The 14,448-nt window shown below is 39.2% G+C and overlaps 1 protein-coding gene across 1 annotated transcript in view; it reads left to right on the plus strand.

Moving 5' to 3' along the window:
- Positions 1-12,950: 12,950 nt before the first annotated feature.
- The window catches only part of SPOCK1 (sparc/osteonectin, cwcv and kazal-like domains proteoglycan (testican) 1), a gene marked incomplete at its 5' end in the record, with an annotated part of 97,531 nt that continues 96,033 nt past the window's right edge, over positions 12,951-14,448 (plus strand). The window contains one exon of the mRNA XM_010179887.1: positions 12,951-13,083. Coding sequence (XP_010178189.1) covers positions 12,951-13,083 — 133 coding nt within the window. The remainder of the gene's footprint in view (positions 13,084-14,448) is intronic.

Here is a 14,448-nt window from a genome sequence, read left to right on the forward strand (position 1 = left end):
ACCCATGCTGGCTTGGCCTGATCTCCCAGTTTTCCTGCTCATGCTGCGTGAGCGCACTCAAGATGAACCACTCCATGATCTTCCCTGGTACCAAGGTCAGGTGTCAGCACCACAATCTGGTGGTGATTTCCACCAGAGCAGCAGAGAAATGGTAGAAAGAAAGAATAAGAATAGGGTATGAGGAATCAATAGTGAGTAGGAGAAGGACAGTGGAGAGAAGGGGATTCTGGGAACTCACAGGAATAGAGGTCAGTACACAAAATCGTGGTTAAATGAGCGGTCATTTCTTACGAGTGCAATGGTTAATCCAGGATTAGTCCAAATGAGTTGACAGAGATGAAGAGATGTTGACCCTGGTTCAGTCCACTAGTCTCTCATAAGCTAAGTCACAAAGGATGAGTGGGGACAAAATCAGAATGGTGAGGACATAGGTGCTCGATCACAGTAAGAAAAATAAGGGGAAATGTACACTGAAGTAAAATTCAGGTGGGAAGGAGTGATTGAAAGTAGGATGGCACGTTTTAAACCAACATTATCTGCACAAAAATGACTCCTGTTTAATAACTTAGCAGCAAAGCATTTAAATCTATTTTTTTACAAAACCTGTAAAAGTGCCAAGTAATGTGATACTATGTATTGAAATATGTCCCTGTTTGAGTCTCACTTTTTCACATGGTAAAATATGCTTTTGAGGAAGCTGCTATAAAATGCTGAAACTTTCCAAAGTGTAAATGCATAGCTACATTGCATTTTAATGGCACCTTGAGCCTCCTTGGGTAGGGGAGTCTATGGAGATACATACTTGAAGAATATGGGAAGAAAGCATGGTTTGTAATGTGTGGTTGCTAGGCTTCATGATTCAAGGTCACAGAAAAAGTGAAATTTCAATAACTCACTGAAAGTAACTCATGAAGTGTATATCTTGCAGCTTCTGCTAGTATGTCGATTGCATTCATCTTCAAATTTTACCTAAAGGTGCGTTTCTCCACGTGCTGTCTCTAGACTGGATCATGTGCATTCAGTTACTATCATAAATTAATGTGATTATGTAAATTCTGTCTATCGGTTTGGGACCTTCCTGAAGCTCTAGTCAACTTTCATTAAGACATAGCCTGATATAAGGTGAGTAATGCTCTTGATGGCCTCATTTGAGAAGTTAGGAATGGTATAGATATTATGAGCTCCGTCTCTAGCACTGAATAACCAGACAGACAGCACTAAGTATGTGGAGAAATTCAGCAGAATGTTTAGACATTCATAGTACTGAGCTCTGTAAATCAGCAGTGCTGAATAAGCAACAGGAGCATTAGCCTATTTAGATGCTAAAAAGGATGGGATTTTAAAATTACCCAGCTCCTTATAATATTTATAACTGGTTTGGTTAGCATGCATTTCACTAACATTCATTTTATTCTGACGTGGGAAACTGCATTCTGGTTATTTTTCCAATCCAACCTTGAACAACAGATTTTGACTACACTCTGGAGGTGGCTTTGGGACTGATTTTTTTTTTATCATCTGTTATTTAACAAGCCAATTCTCTTCAGAAATCATATATGAATTCTTAGGTAATGGATGCTAATTGTAAAAATCCTCAACAGCTTAATCTGCTGTAGCCTTCTTGAGAATTTAATAAGCCTCTCTTATAACAAAATGCATCAGAAGGGGCAAATATTTTGCTAGCACAGCTTGTAACTGATTGTTTGTACCATGGTAGCAAGTATTCACACAACAGAAGTACTGTGCAGTCATTTTTAAAAAGCAACATTTGGTTTAGTGCCTTAAGGGCAAGAATTATTACTATATTTTTTAAAATGCATTTACTTTCTCATCCTTACCAGCAATATGTCAATTTTTGTGAGGATTGCATGTTCTTCGCCTTAGGAAAAGCAAAATCAACGTAATGAAGCAGAACACAGCTGAGCTGTCTCAGGATGCTTGGTTTGGGCAGGGGGTGATGTTGTTGCTTTTTCCCCTGCAGTTGCAAAGTGACAATAAGATTTCTGAACCTTTTTGCTTTAGGAACAACAGAAAAAAAATGGAAATCAAACTTTTGGGGCAGTAGGGCTTTTTGGAGTGCAGAAGTAAAGAATGTGCTGCATGTGAGTGAACTACTGCTATTGCAGGAATAAATAAGGCCAGGTTGTAAAGCACACTGAAGGACATAGAGCTGATAAAGAGCCCAGTATGGGTCTGGTACCTAATTCAGCCCACTGGAGTGTCCCAGCGGTTTAATTCTGTCAAGGATCTGAATGTCTGCAGAGACATGAGACATCGGGTTCTTGATGGTCATAAACTTGACAGACCCCCATGTTTGGCTGAGAATGAGGACTATTTTAAAGCTTCTGGGAGATTCATCAGTCTTGTTGGAGCTTTCTGGTGTTACTAAGTGCTGCCGAGGATTCTGCCATAGTTTTTTGCCTTGCTAAGTTACTTGGACCTTTCTGTTTACACAGCTACTTGGCCACACAGAGTTCAACATCATAGCTAGAAATATGACCCGTAGAAGGGAAATGGTAGAAAATGACTGCTCAGCCAGATTTGGTGAAAACTATTTTGAAACTGTCTAATTACATGAACAGGGCAATAGTGAGTGAGGCTCAGTTTTCCTTCCCAAACAAATGTGACAGCTCAAATTAATCTCACATGCCATCAGCAATTCAGCTTCCTTGGAGATCTTGGCAAGCTCCATCAGCAGGAGGAGGCAGACCTGATCATTGCAATATTTTAATATCGAAATAATCAAATCCTGGGCAGAGAAAAGGTAGCTTCATCCTCTTAAAAAGTACTCTTTTCTGATAGCGGGGAAAAAAAACAACACGTAAGCTATCATAGAAGGAAGGAAAGAAAGCCAATGCCAACAAAAGTATTTCATTTGCTGCACACTTCACCTTTAAGCACTCTGTGCCAAGTTGCAGCATCTCCACAGCAAGCAAAATCCAGGGTTCAGAAATGGCTGCTGAAGATTACTGCAATCTGAGGAGTGGTAGAGCAGATTTCAGTTTTAATTATGAACTTCCTGCTATCTCTCCTCCTCCTTTGAAATTCAAGGCACTTCATTTTATTTTTACGTAGTTTGGTGTCTGAGATTCCTTTTTATGTTAGTATAAAAATAATGATGAAAAGGAAAATAATTGTCTTATGAAAATTCGTGAGAATAGGCAGAGTTTAGAAGCTGTGTTATTTATGCAGGAGAGCACAGTGACTTTTAAAACACCAGGATTGTATGTTTGTGTGGATTTTTTGGTTTGGTTCTTTTCCTTTGGGTACTTTGCCAGTTTTCAAATCTGTGCAGCTGTGGAGCATATGTATTAGGTCTAAAAGTTGCAAATCATTAAGAATTTAGATTAAAAAATGAATTGCCTGTAAACACTATCATCTATTAGCTAAGAATGTAAGGGGACCTTTTAAACACTGTTTTTATGTATTAAATTGCCCAAAGGCAGAAATCTATGTGCTTCTCTAATGACATTAATAAACAATCTTACCATTTTTAGTCCAGGAATAAGTAAGGCCAGGTATATGAACATCATAGGAGGATACTTGTACTGAGAGATCCCGATATTGTGCAGACATGAGTTGTCTTGGGAGTTTAACAGCATCTATACTTAAATGCCATATTGTAGGTGTTTAGACACAGACCTTGCTGTTGTCTGGGGGCCTTGCTCAAGTAGATGCACTTGGTGTGTACTCTGGCTCAGTGTTGCTGGTTCCCAGAAGTCACCTGCAGCAGCTGTATCAAATGAGTCAGTCTAACAGAATGCAGTTTTTCTAGCCCTCTAGGTCCTTGGAATCTATGTCAGCTTTTCCAGATCCTCTGTTCCTTTAAAACACATAAGAAAATAAAAAATAAAAATATTCCTTCATCTTGCAGAACCACTAACCTTGAGCACCCTGGGCCCCAAGACCCTTTATTCTCTTTCTAGAGCTGGTTGCTAGCTGGACCTAGTAGAATCCTTGCAAGAATCTTCAGGGTATTTTCCCTGCAAGATGTGTCAGGATTTTTTCATTCAAAACATATTGCTATACTTAAACTTTCAGCCTTCCCTATATCTAGCTGACAAGTTCATCCTGGTACATTGTTTCCTCCATGCTTATTTTTCTACTGCCTTTTTACTGTTGGTAAGAAAAAAAGGCTTGACTCTTCTGTGACTCTTCCTATTCCCATGGAAATACCTACTTTTTATTTCATTGGAATGACACCCACACATACGCTTTCACCTCAACAGTCGAGATTTCCCTTTTCACTCTTCCCTAAATTTTTCCTCTCCAACTCTGTCTTCTGAGTACAGCCTGCTCTTTGAGAATAGGTCTGTGGCTACTGGTGCTCTCCAGCAATAGGCTGATTTAATTCCCGATGTAATCTCATCGGTGTCATTGTTTGAAAGAACAGCAAGCAAACAGAGTATCCATTTACTGTGAAAGTCTTGAACAAGGCTCTTTCTGCCAGAAGGGTCCCCAGTCACCACCATGCCCCATTAAGAATCTTTGCACATCTATCAAAGTTCAGTGAGTAGAAGCCTTTTGTTTCTTATCGCTCTTTTAAGCCAGATCTGTCAGAGAGCAGATATGAAGGCAGTAAGAGAAAGTAATCAACCACCTTAGTACAATCAGATAGTTGAAATTATTCATTTGAATAATGAAATCAAAGAAAGTTGTAGTATGTAAGTCCAATGGGATGATGCTGAAATGCAAAGCAGCTCTACGTGTAATTGTTCTTTTTATGTGAAGGTATAAATTCCAGGTAGAAAAATTACTCTAATCATATGTCTGTCCTCATTTTGCAGTGTTTGTATTAAATACGAGTCTGTGTCTAAGACAAAAAATATAGCATCCTTTTTTTTCCAAGGCAATATGTGTAGACTGTTATCTTCACATAGCTTGACTGGTAGTGTTCAAGCTTTTGTGAACAATATGAAAGGTTGTAGAGATGAAGCCAAACTCTTAGCTCTAATAAACAGAATACAAAAATGATACAAATAAAAGAAGAGAGTGTTGCCATTTCTACTGGCAAATTTCAGTTCTGTCATTCTTTTCCTCGAAAACAGGAGAAACAGTTTATGCAAAGGGAAGATAGAAACAGCGAGGCACTGCTGGTTTTATCTTTAGTGTGATAAGCTTCCTTCAGGGAGACAAGAACAAACTGTGCACAAGGCATAGAGAAGGTGCAGGCAGTACGTTTTAAACTCCACAGTGAATTGTTCCAGTTTCAGGAAGTTATTTAAATTTATTCTGTCAAAGCTCCTTCCAGCTTCTCAGGAAGCATGAATACTTGATAGCTGCTTTGGTGTACTGAACTTTTAAATTTTATTCCAGTAGGGCTTGATCGATAAGTAGTCATATGTGACATATGGCATTTGGGCTTTATATAAGGTTTAGAAAGAAAGAAAGAAAGATGGATGAAACTAATCCTAATCTTGAGGAATGTCTCCTTGTGACCTGTAGTTGAAAATTAATGCACACAACTCACAGTCATCTGTAGACAAGGTTTCACGGAGAATCTTTGCAGTAGCAGGACCCACATGTAAGTGCCTAACTCCAACCTGCCTTCCAGGGAACCTGCAAACCCTGAGTTTGGTGAGATTGTCCTTGCTACATGGAAGATGTCTCTGGAAGAGACCATTGAGAAGAAATGGCTTCCCATGCCATCAGCCCAACTAGGACCAGAGCTCTTAGGGCTTTCAGACTTCTGGCTCCAGAGCAGAGGAAATAGGAACAGGGATTTCTGTCTCTGTAGCACTTTACCTGTCAAAATATCTGCAAAGCCCCAGCCTCGTGATCTTAAAGTCACTTGCAGCCCGAGATAAACTAGCACACCACCATGTAGACCTCCGGTGGCAATAACATCAAAAATTCAGTAACACCAATTAATTTCCATGAAATAATTTGGTTTTGCCGAGTTAGTATTTTGTAGTTAAGACCTGTTTCGTAAAAAAATTCCTGACCACCTCAATTCTATTCAGATAGCACCTGAAGTTAGTAGTTATATTATTTTAGGCAGCAGAAACACAGAGAGAACCAAATTCTGTGCTTGTGTAACATCACTGGAGCAGTGACTTTAAGAAGAAGAGACAGTAGCAATCTCTCTATTGTGTTTACCCAACACTTTCTGTTAGAAGAAATAGTGTAACTTGTTTGTTGGGGTTTTTTTGAGAAACTTTCTGCTGTTATTTGTGGCAGTCATTGAAAATTCATCTAACAAAAACTCTTTTGGGTAAAGAAATATCTTTTTCATGTCCAATAAAATCACTAAATACATTCTGAACTCCTACGGGGGAACTTCTACTTACTATCTCCTTCCTCTCCAAACCTTGGCAGAACTTTCAAAATAACAGCTTTCCAATATGTATTCAAAGGAGCCTGATTTGTAATCGCACTAAAACCATCAGTGCTTAATCTGCTATTTTACAGCATGTACAGTAAATAGATGAACTGTGAGAGAAAGTCTTGAACAAGGCTCTTTCTGGCAGAAGGGTAGAATAGACTTTGTAGACTTAGAATAGACTCTTTCTGGCAGAATAGACTATTTCAGTTTTAAGGGACCTACATTGATCATGTAGCCCAGCTGCCTGACCAAGTCAGGGCTGACCAAGTTAATGCATGTTATTAAGGACATTGCTCATATACCTTTTAAACACTAGCAGGCTTGGGACATCGACCACCTCTCTAGGAAGCCTGTTCAAGTGTTTGATCACCCACGTGGTAAAGAAATGTTCCCTAACATCCAGTCTAAACCTTCTCTGGCGTAACTTTGAACCAGTTCCAAGTGTCCTGTCCCTTGATACCAGGGAGAATTGCTCAGCACCTCTCTCTCCCTGTCACCTCCTCAGGAACGTGCAGAGAGCAATGATGTTGCCCTTCAGCCTCCTTTTCTCCAAACTAGACAAGCCCAAAGCCCTCAGCCGCTCCTCCCAGGACATCCCTTCCAGCCCTGTCACCAGCTTTGTTGCCCTCCTCTGGACACATTCAAGCACCTTCACATCCTTTCTGAACTGTGGGGCCCAGAACCACACACAGTGCTCAAGTTGAGGTTGCACCAGCACTGAACACAGCAGGACAGTCGCCTCTTCTGACCCCTGGTCATGCCGTGGTTTATGTGGTTTGCCCTCTGGTCTGGCAGGGCACACTGCTGACTCCTGTTGAGCCAGTTTAGGAATAACTAGTCTTAGAGAGGAATGGCATACTCTTAATGCTGTAGATTTTCTGATGGATGAAAATTCTGAATTGTAGTGCTTTTTGTGTCTTTACTCATGTTAAAGTTCATTTACAGCTTCCATTGAATTTGCACTTGGATAATCAAATATAACTACATAAAAGCACAGAATTGGTCTCACTTATAAAATCTGTTGATATTTTGTCTGTTTCTAGCTGGCAGTGATAAGACAAATATTAATTGAAAAAAGTTGATGTAATTTGCCTTTTTTAATTATATTATAAATTAACCATTGTTTTACTGTTATAGTCATCTTATGTAGCAAAATTATATAGCTTATTAGAATACAATATGCCCATGTTTTTTGAGAAGCTGCTGTCTCAAAATTGAACACCGATACTCTCAGTTTGCACATTCTGTATCAAATTTACAAGCTCTCAATTTTAATTTCATGTCTTTATAGATCACCTAGTCATATCGTGCTATGTTCACCACAGGTTCATCTAGAGACTCCATTAATTAGAGGAGTCAGCTACAGAATAGAGGCTAAGAGGTCATTGTCTTCTCAATAAGTAAATTAACTAAAATCTATCAATTAGATCAGTAAATGGTAAGAAAATTGACTTTGTGCAATAGTTTGGAAGTAAGTATTTAGTGAAACTAAGCATTTCATATCCACTCTCACTTCCTATGCTGTGGTTGCACTGCTCTTTAGTGATCTGTTTCCAGAAAAGTTATTCACTCTTTAAAATTAAATGTAAATAAAACAAATTGTAAGTGTAAATATAAATTTTTAAAAAAAATCACATAATTTTTGTGCAGGGACTTTATTTTGGCATCTGGCTTTGCCAGTGTTTATTGCCATATGTGCTGGTTTTGGCTAGGGTAGACTTAATTTTTTTCATAATAGCTAGTATGGGGCTATGTTTTGGATTTGTGCTGGAAACAGTGTTGCTAATACAGGGATGTTTCTGTTATTGCTGAGCAGGGCTTACACAGAGTCAAGGCCTTTTCTGCTCTTCACACTACCACGTCACTGAGTGGGCTGGGGGTACGCAATCTGGGAGGAGAAACAGCTGGGAGAGCTGACCTCAGCTGACCAAAGGGATATTCCAGGCCAGATAATATCATGCTCAGCAATAAAACTAGGGATGAAGTTGGTGGGGGACTGCTGCTCGGAGACTGGCTGGACATCAGTCGGTTGGCAGTGAGAAATCTTTCATTTGCATCACTTGTCTTTCTTGGGTTTCATTTATCTCTCTTTGTTGTTGTTACTATTATTTCCATTATTAAACTGCTTTTATCTCAACCCACGAGTTTTCTCACTTTTACTCTTCCAATTTTCTTCCCCTCATCCTGCTGCAGGGGTGTGAGCGAGCAGTGGTGCTTAATTGCTGTCTGGGGTTAAGCCATGATACCACATATGCTTTTTTGTGCCATCCTGGAGAGAATTGTTCTAAGCAAAGATGTAAAGATTCCTAAACAGCACAGCCCACGTCTTCCGCTCAGATACTTGGTCAGGAATGAAGGTTGTGAGTTTCTGGAAAAAATATGACTCAATGTGAAATGCTTTGTTTGAGGCATTCGTTTGATGAACTTTTGCTGAATCGAAGGCAGAGCTCCAGCCCTTCTGGCAGGCTGCCTCAGTGCCCCCAGCCAGGAGCAGCCTCGAGTCACCAGCCAGGTGGGAAGAGGCTCAGTGATTGGCATCCCTGGGGCTACCAGATGGGCCAAATCAGCTCTCGTTAGGGTGAAGCTTCTGATTCCCCAGAGTGCACCTGGAAGCATTAAAATCTTGAGTGGAGCCAGATTTCCTAGAAATTTTGAGCTCCCTTTTTCACAGCCAAAGCTTTGTGTGACCTCTGTGGAAGTGCAGGTGTTTGTGGCTCTGGGGCTGGCTGTGTGGTGTGGCTGATCTCAGCATCTGGAAACCCTGCTGCATTCTCCCTGTCCTTGTGCAAGCAAAACAGATGCAGTCTCCCTGTATTTTCACAGCACGTGGTAAATAGTATGTCTGTGTAATGAGTAATGAAGCTGAGTCAGTGTACATTCTCTGTGTGTTGAAGTGTGAATGTTTTAAACCACTAGAATTTCTTTATGCCTTAAAATGTTACGAGGCTGAATTCTGTAAAATTTTACTCCTTAAATCTTGCAGCCTTTGCTGCATCAGTTCACCAGCCTGAAAAGAAGCAGCAGGCAGGGTTTGACTGTACGTCTTAATACTTGACATTCATGTCTGTTTGCTTCTGGAATATTGAAAATACTTGGTCTTCTTGTCCTTATAAACGTGGCAGACTTTTACCCCAGCAGGGAGTTTCTGGTTTGTTCTCTCTACACAGTTGTTATTTTCTAATGATTTGTAGTAGATCCTTTCAACTTTGAGTCTTAAATCAGGATTAAAGTTGGTTAAGTTGTCAGGAAAAAAAATGAAGGCCTAATTTGCTTTGGCCTGCCTTGCTCCTGACATATTTATTCTAAAACAAGATGATTAGCATAGCAAAACATGTTCCCAGAGCATGTGAATGTGCAATTCCATTGAGAAGGGATTTGCAGGCTGTCTGCTTATGGAAGCCAATATTCATGTCTAGGTTTTAATTTGTTTGTTTGGATGTTTGATGCATTGTTAGGGGTTATAGGATTGAAAAGCTTCCAGAAGTCTTATCCAGCTTCTCACACTATCAGTCCATAAAAATGCAGGTTTGCTTTTGGAAAGTAGATCTCTAGGAAATAGGTGCTTACCTATATTTTGGTGGGGGTGTGGAATCTGGGTATCCAGCTAAAGCTGACAAAAATTATTTTTTACTTGTTTCAAATACAGTGACATTTTGTGCTATTGTTTGTAACAGAACTGTAGCTTGAAAGTAATACGTTAACTTTCAAAACCCAGGTTGTTTCTTTCAACAAAGATGGCTGCTGTACCATGCTGCCAGTTAAATCACACACACAGAAACTTGTGGAGTTGCTGAAGTTTTCTTACAGCTCTCCCCTGCCTCGTTATGCACGCTATTTGAAGTGCTACTGAAATTGCTAACTTATTTTTAAGAGACTAAAATGCTTCAAGATGTACTTCACTGTGACTTCATCTTGTTATTAAATATTACTAGCTTTGAGAGAATAAATTTCCTCTTAATATCAAAAGAAGATCCTGAAGGTGGATGTGGAGAGGAGGAGGAAGAGACTACTGTTTCCTTCAGCCTCTGTAAATGAACCACTGCAAGTGAAGTCCAGGTGAATCCATTCCGGCCCATAGCTGAGGGGTGGCTCTGCTCTCACACCCAGCTTGCCCTTGGCTTCAAGGCAGCTGCAGTGACAACAGAGCTTAGGGCTAAGGCTGTGCGTCTTTTTTACTCTCAGTAAAGTGATGGAAAGGGCCACCAGGCTTGATGAGCCACTGAAATCACTTGAAATGGACAAATTATTATTTTTGTTTTTGAGTACGACAGAGTGGAAATCAGTATTATAGAAGGTTCTTCTGGAGCTAGAAACAAGCTTTGCACTATGAATCTTGAAGGGACCAAGGCAGGATTAAGGAAATTAGGAGCAGGGCAGTGTAAGGCTATACAGAGAGGGGCAAGCAGTTGTGTGTGGAGCAGCCTTTTCTTTTAAGGTTGTAATGTGAAATGCCTGAGTATTGTTTGGTCCATGAACATTTTACAGTGTATTTTTTAAATGCCACTCAGAACCTCAAGATTCTGTGATTAGTTAGGTGTCAGTCGAGCTAAAAACTTCAATCTACATTTAATTTTGATGAGGTGCTCATTAGTTCAGTCGCTCATCTCCATCCTGCATGTGCTGTGGCGAGTGTCTTTGGTGACGATGGTACTACATAATGCATTTCAAGTTTAGCATTTCTTCGCTGTTTTTCTAGAAGCTTTCTTCTTAACAATTTTATGTATAAACAAGGGTTAGCCTTTTGAGATTGTGGGTATCAAAGTCTGTGAAAAGGTGGAAAGTCTGCTTTGTGCCATGATCCGTCCTTCTGCCGTCTCCAAAGTAGCAGCACAGCACCTTTCACATCTATCTCCAGTCTCTGCTTATCAGTATCTACAATACTACGTCCAAACATATTTTTTGACTCATGAGTTTGTGCATTTCTAGAAGTGCAGGACTGTAAGTAAAGTGAACAAACAAGTTTTCTTGTCAAGCTGAAAAGACAGAAGAAATGCCTGTGATTGAAACAGTTCGAGAAAATAATATAATTATTACGTTTTGGTAACGAAGCCTTGTTGGAGGCAAGGGGGTTATGGAAAAGTAGTAGTAGTAGTAGAAAAGTAGTACAGAAAAGCCTCAGGAAAACTTAAACTGATGGTTTGTACAGTCTTAGCATAGGAGAGCAAGGCTGCAGAGTTGTATGTGGGGGTTCAGAGCCAAGCAACCATCCAGCTGCAGCATTTATTTAGCGTCTGGTATAATGGTAACTCTGCAAGGCAGAATGCATCCGAAAGAGGGAAAGCTGCTCTGTGCATTAAGAAAACTTCTTCAAAATAACAAGGGATTTTAGTCTTAAATACTAGGCTTCTATTTTCATAGTTTATGATATCATGATTGGATTCCTTCTGCAGACACAAGCTTCTTAATAGTACCAGTCATCACTGTGGCAAAGGTTAGACTTGAAGAAAACTGGAACTGAGATGAAAGAATAGAGTTTTTATTATTTTAGCAGCTGAATGTGTCATTACATCAGAGTCTGTATTGTGTAGCAAATTGCAAGCTGTAGTGAAATTGCTTTAAAAAATATCTATATACATTTTTTGAAAACTGCAATGAAGCCATTCAGCAGCGCAGTCAAATGTATTTCTAGCTGAACTGTTATATCTTTTTATACTGCAGTGTGAGAACAGATGGCAGTTATTTTTCTTAACAGTCTCCAGCAAAGCTGATGTGGTGCCTTGCCTTCTCTTGTAAATACTTTCAAGTGAAAGACAAGTACACGTGGCCGAAGTGAATCTGCATTGTATCATTGACTTGTGGTTTCTAAAGCAAACTTTCAATCAGCTTACAGCAGTAGGCTGGTGATAATTACTTAATGTTGTATCAGTCAAGTAGCTCATTATGCCAGGAAAATGAGCTATTAATCAGAATCAATTGCACATATTTTGCAGTAAGTTTGTGGAGCAGATGCCTTCTCGTAGACATTTTTAATGCAATAATTGAGTAGTCCATGAGTAGAGGACAACTGCAGTCACTCCCATGGTACAAATGAGTTTGTAGATTTGGAGATGCTCTTTGTCACTTTGTAGCATTCCTGAAGGGACTATAATTGATCTGGGAATCACAGCTGTTCAGTAGCTGGTGTGTACAGCTACTGCGCATACAATGACAACGTTTTTTCATTATTTTTATACATTTTTATAAGCATAATATAAATTGCTGTGTGTTTCAAAGGATTTTTTTTTTAAATTGCCACTTCCTTAACAATCTTTAACTTCGCAATTCAGAGAAGGCCTGGTGAAAATGTCTCTAAATACATCCTGATGTAACATCACTTGCATGCTTCACCTGAAACGCCGTGTAGTTCAATGAAAAGTTGTATTCTTAGGTGAAGTCATTTGTAGTTATAAATCAAAATTAAGCTGCCGAGTATTGTAAATCTAGGACTGCCTACCAGTTTATGACTTTTTAGATTGCCTGCTGTAATGTGCCATATTATAGCTCCTAACAGTGCCCCTGTATTTAATTTACTTCCTTTAAATTAATACCGAGTTGAAAATTTTGCTTTGCCTTATTCAGAAAAGGTTTAATTCTTCTGTATTATACAAGCAACTTCAAAAAAAACCTGGTGCCTCTTATTTTACAGCCTTCGACAAAAGAAAGGAAACTTGGCCCAGAAGCACTGGACTGGACCAGCTAACATAGCCAAATGCAAGCCTTGCCCTGTGACGCATGCCAGCACTGTCTGTGGGTCTGATGGACATACATACACTACTAAGGTCAGTTCTACTCGTGACCTGAAATCCTGTCAGTAGATGTCATCCAGGCTGTAATATGAAGATGTAATAGTTTTCATTAATAGACAGTATTAAATAATAGTCTGGTTTAGATTTGGAACATTTTTGTGTACGAAGTGCTGATAAATGTAGATTTTTACATATTTGACAATCGGCAAAACAAAATGACAAATCAGAATCTTATGACTTACATGATTCATGTTTCTCTAAATAGCTCCTTCTTGTTAATGACGTAGAAAATTTTCAATATTGATGATGCAAAAGAAGAAAAATTCATTTGATCAGATTGGCATGTTCAGACCAGAGGATTTTGGGATGGCTCATTTTTTTAGGATTTGGTCTCCAAATGGTAAAATCTTTTGGCAGTATAATTGTTCTGTGATAGATTTTTTTAAAATTATTATTCTTTTTTATTGTATTTTTTTTATTTTATTATTTTATTTCCAGGCTGCATAGGTAACATGTTACAATTCATTTAAATCACAGTTTTAACAGGCTCGTGTGCCAGATGCAGCATATATGGTACCATAAAAAAAAAATAAAATTCCTGTAACCCAGTGGGGATAAATTGACTCACTGTTATACTGAAAATATGATCACCTTAGGGATTGTCGTAATAAAAGAAACTGGCTTCACAGCCATTCAGCAGTCCAGATCTCCCACTACCAAATAAAGCCTTCCGTGTCTCTGGTACTTATACTGTAAACAGCACTTCAGGCATTGAAAGTTGTGTTTAGGGAATACCCCTAAGGTTTACTTCTCTTCCTACATGCAAGGTAATGGTTGGCAGCCAGTAAAACTGCCCTTTAAAATCCAGAAATGGCCCCCCCAAAATTCAGGAAAACAGTGATTGGGGGGGTGGAATTCTCTGCTGAGATGTAACAGTGATGATGATATTGCAGCTACGTTATCTTCTCAGCTGGGCAGCTTGAATTCTTCATCCATTAATGGACACAGATATTAAAATGCTGCTATGGGTAACTCATTTAAGCCTCTCTCCTATTCTGGCTGAAGGATTTGCTTGGCCAAAGGAGCAAATTGGCAGAAACTCTCTTGTACTTGCACACGCAGGCTACAGAAAAAGGTCTCAAAGTTGCTAAAAGAGCTACTCTCTTTAATACTTTCTAAGAGTATGCAATACAGTACTTTAGCATTGGTATTTAGTGTTAAAACTGGGCTCATTTTGAAAACAAATTTTGATGTCTGAACTCCTGAGCGCATATAAGATTCTGTAGTAAATAGCTTTTGTTGCATATTCAGTCATTCTATTGAAATAGTTTGTGTGTCTTACACCTGCATCCCTGTTAGCTCTGAGTCTTTTTTTTTTAACCTATATTTCTTACCATA

The sequence above is a fragment of the Mesitornis unicolor genome, unplaced genomic scaffold (genome assembly GCF_000695765.1).
Source record: "Mesitornis unicolor isolate BGI_N332 unplaced genomic scaffold, ASM69576v1 scaffold592, whole genome shotgun sequence".
NCBI classification, from domain to species: Eukaryota; Metazoa; Chordata; class Aves; order Mesitornithiformes; family Mesitornithidae; genus Mesitornis; species Mesitornis unicolor.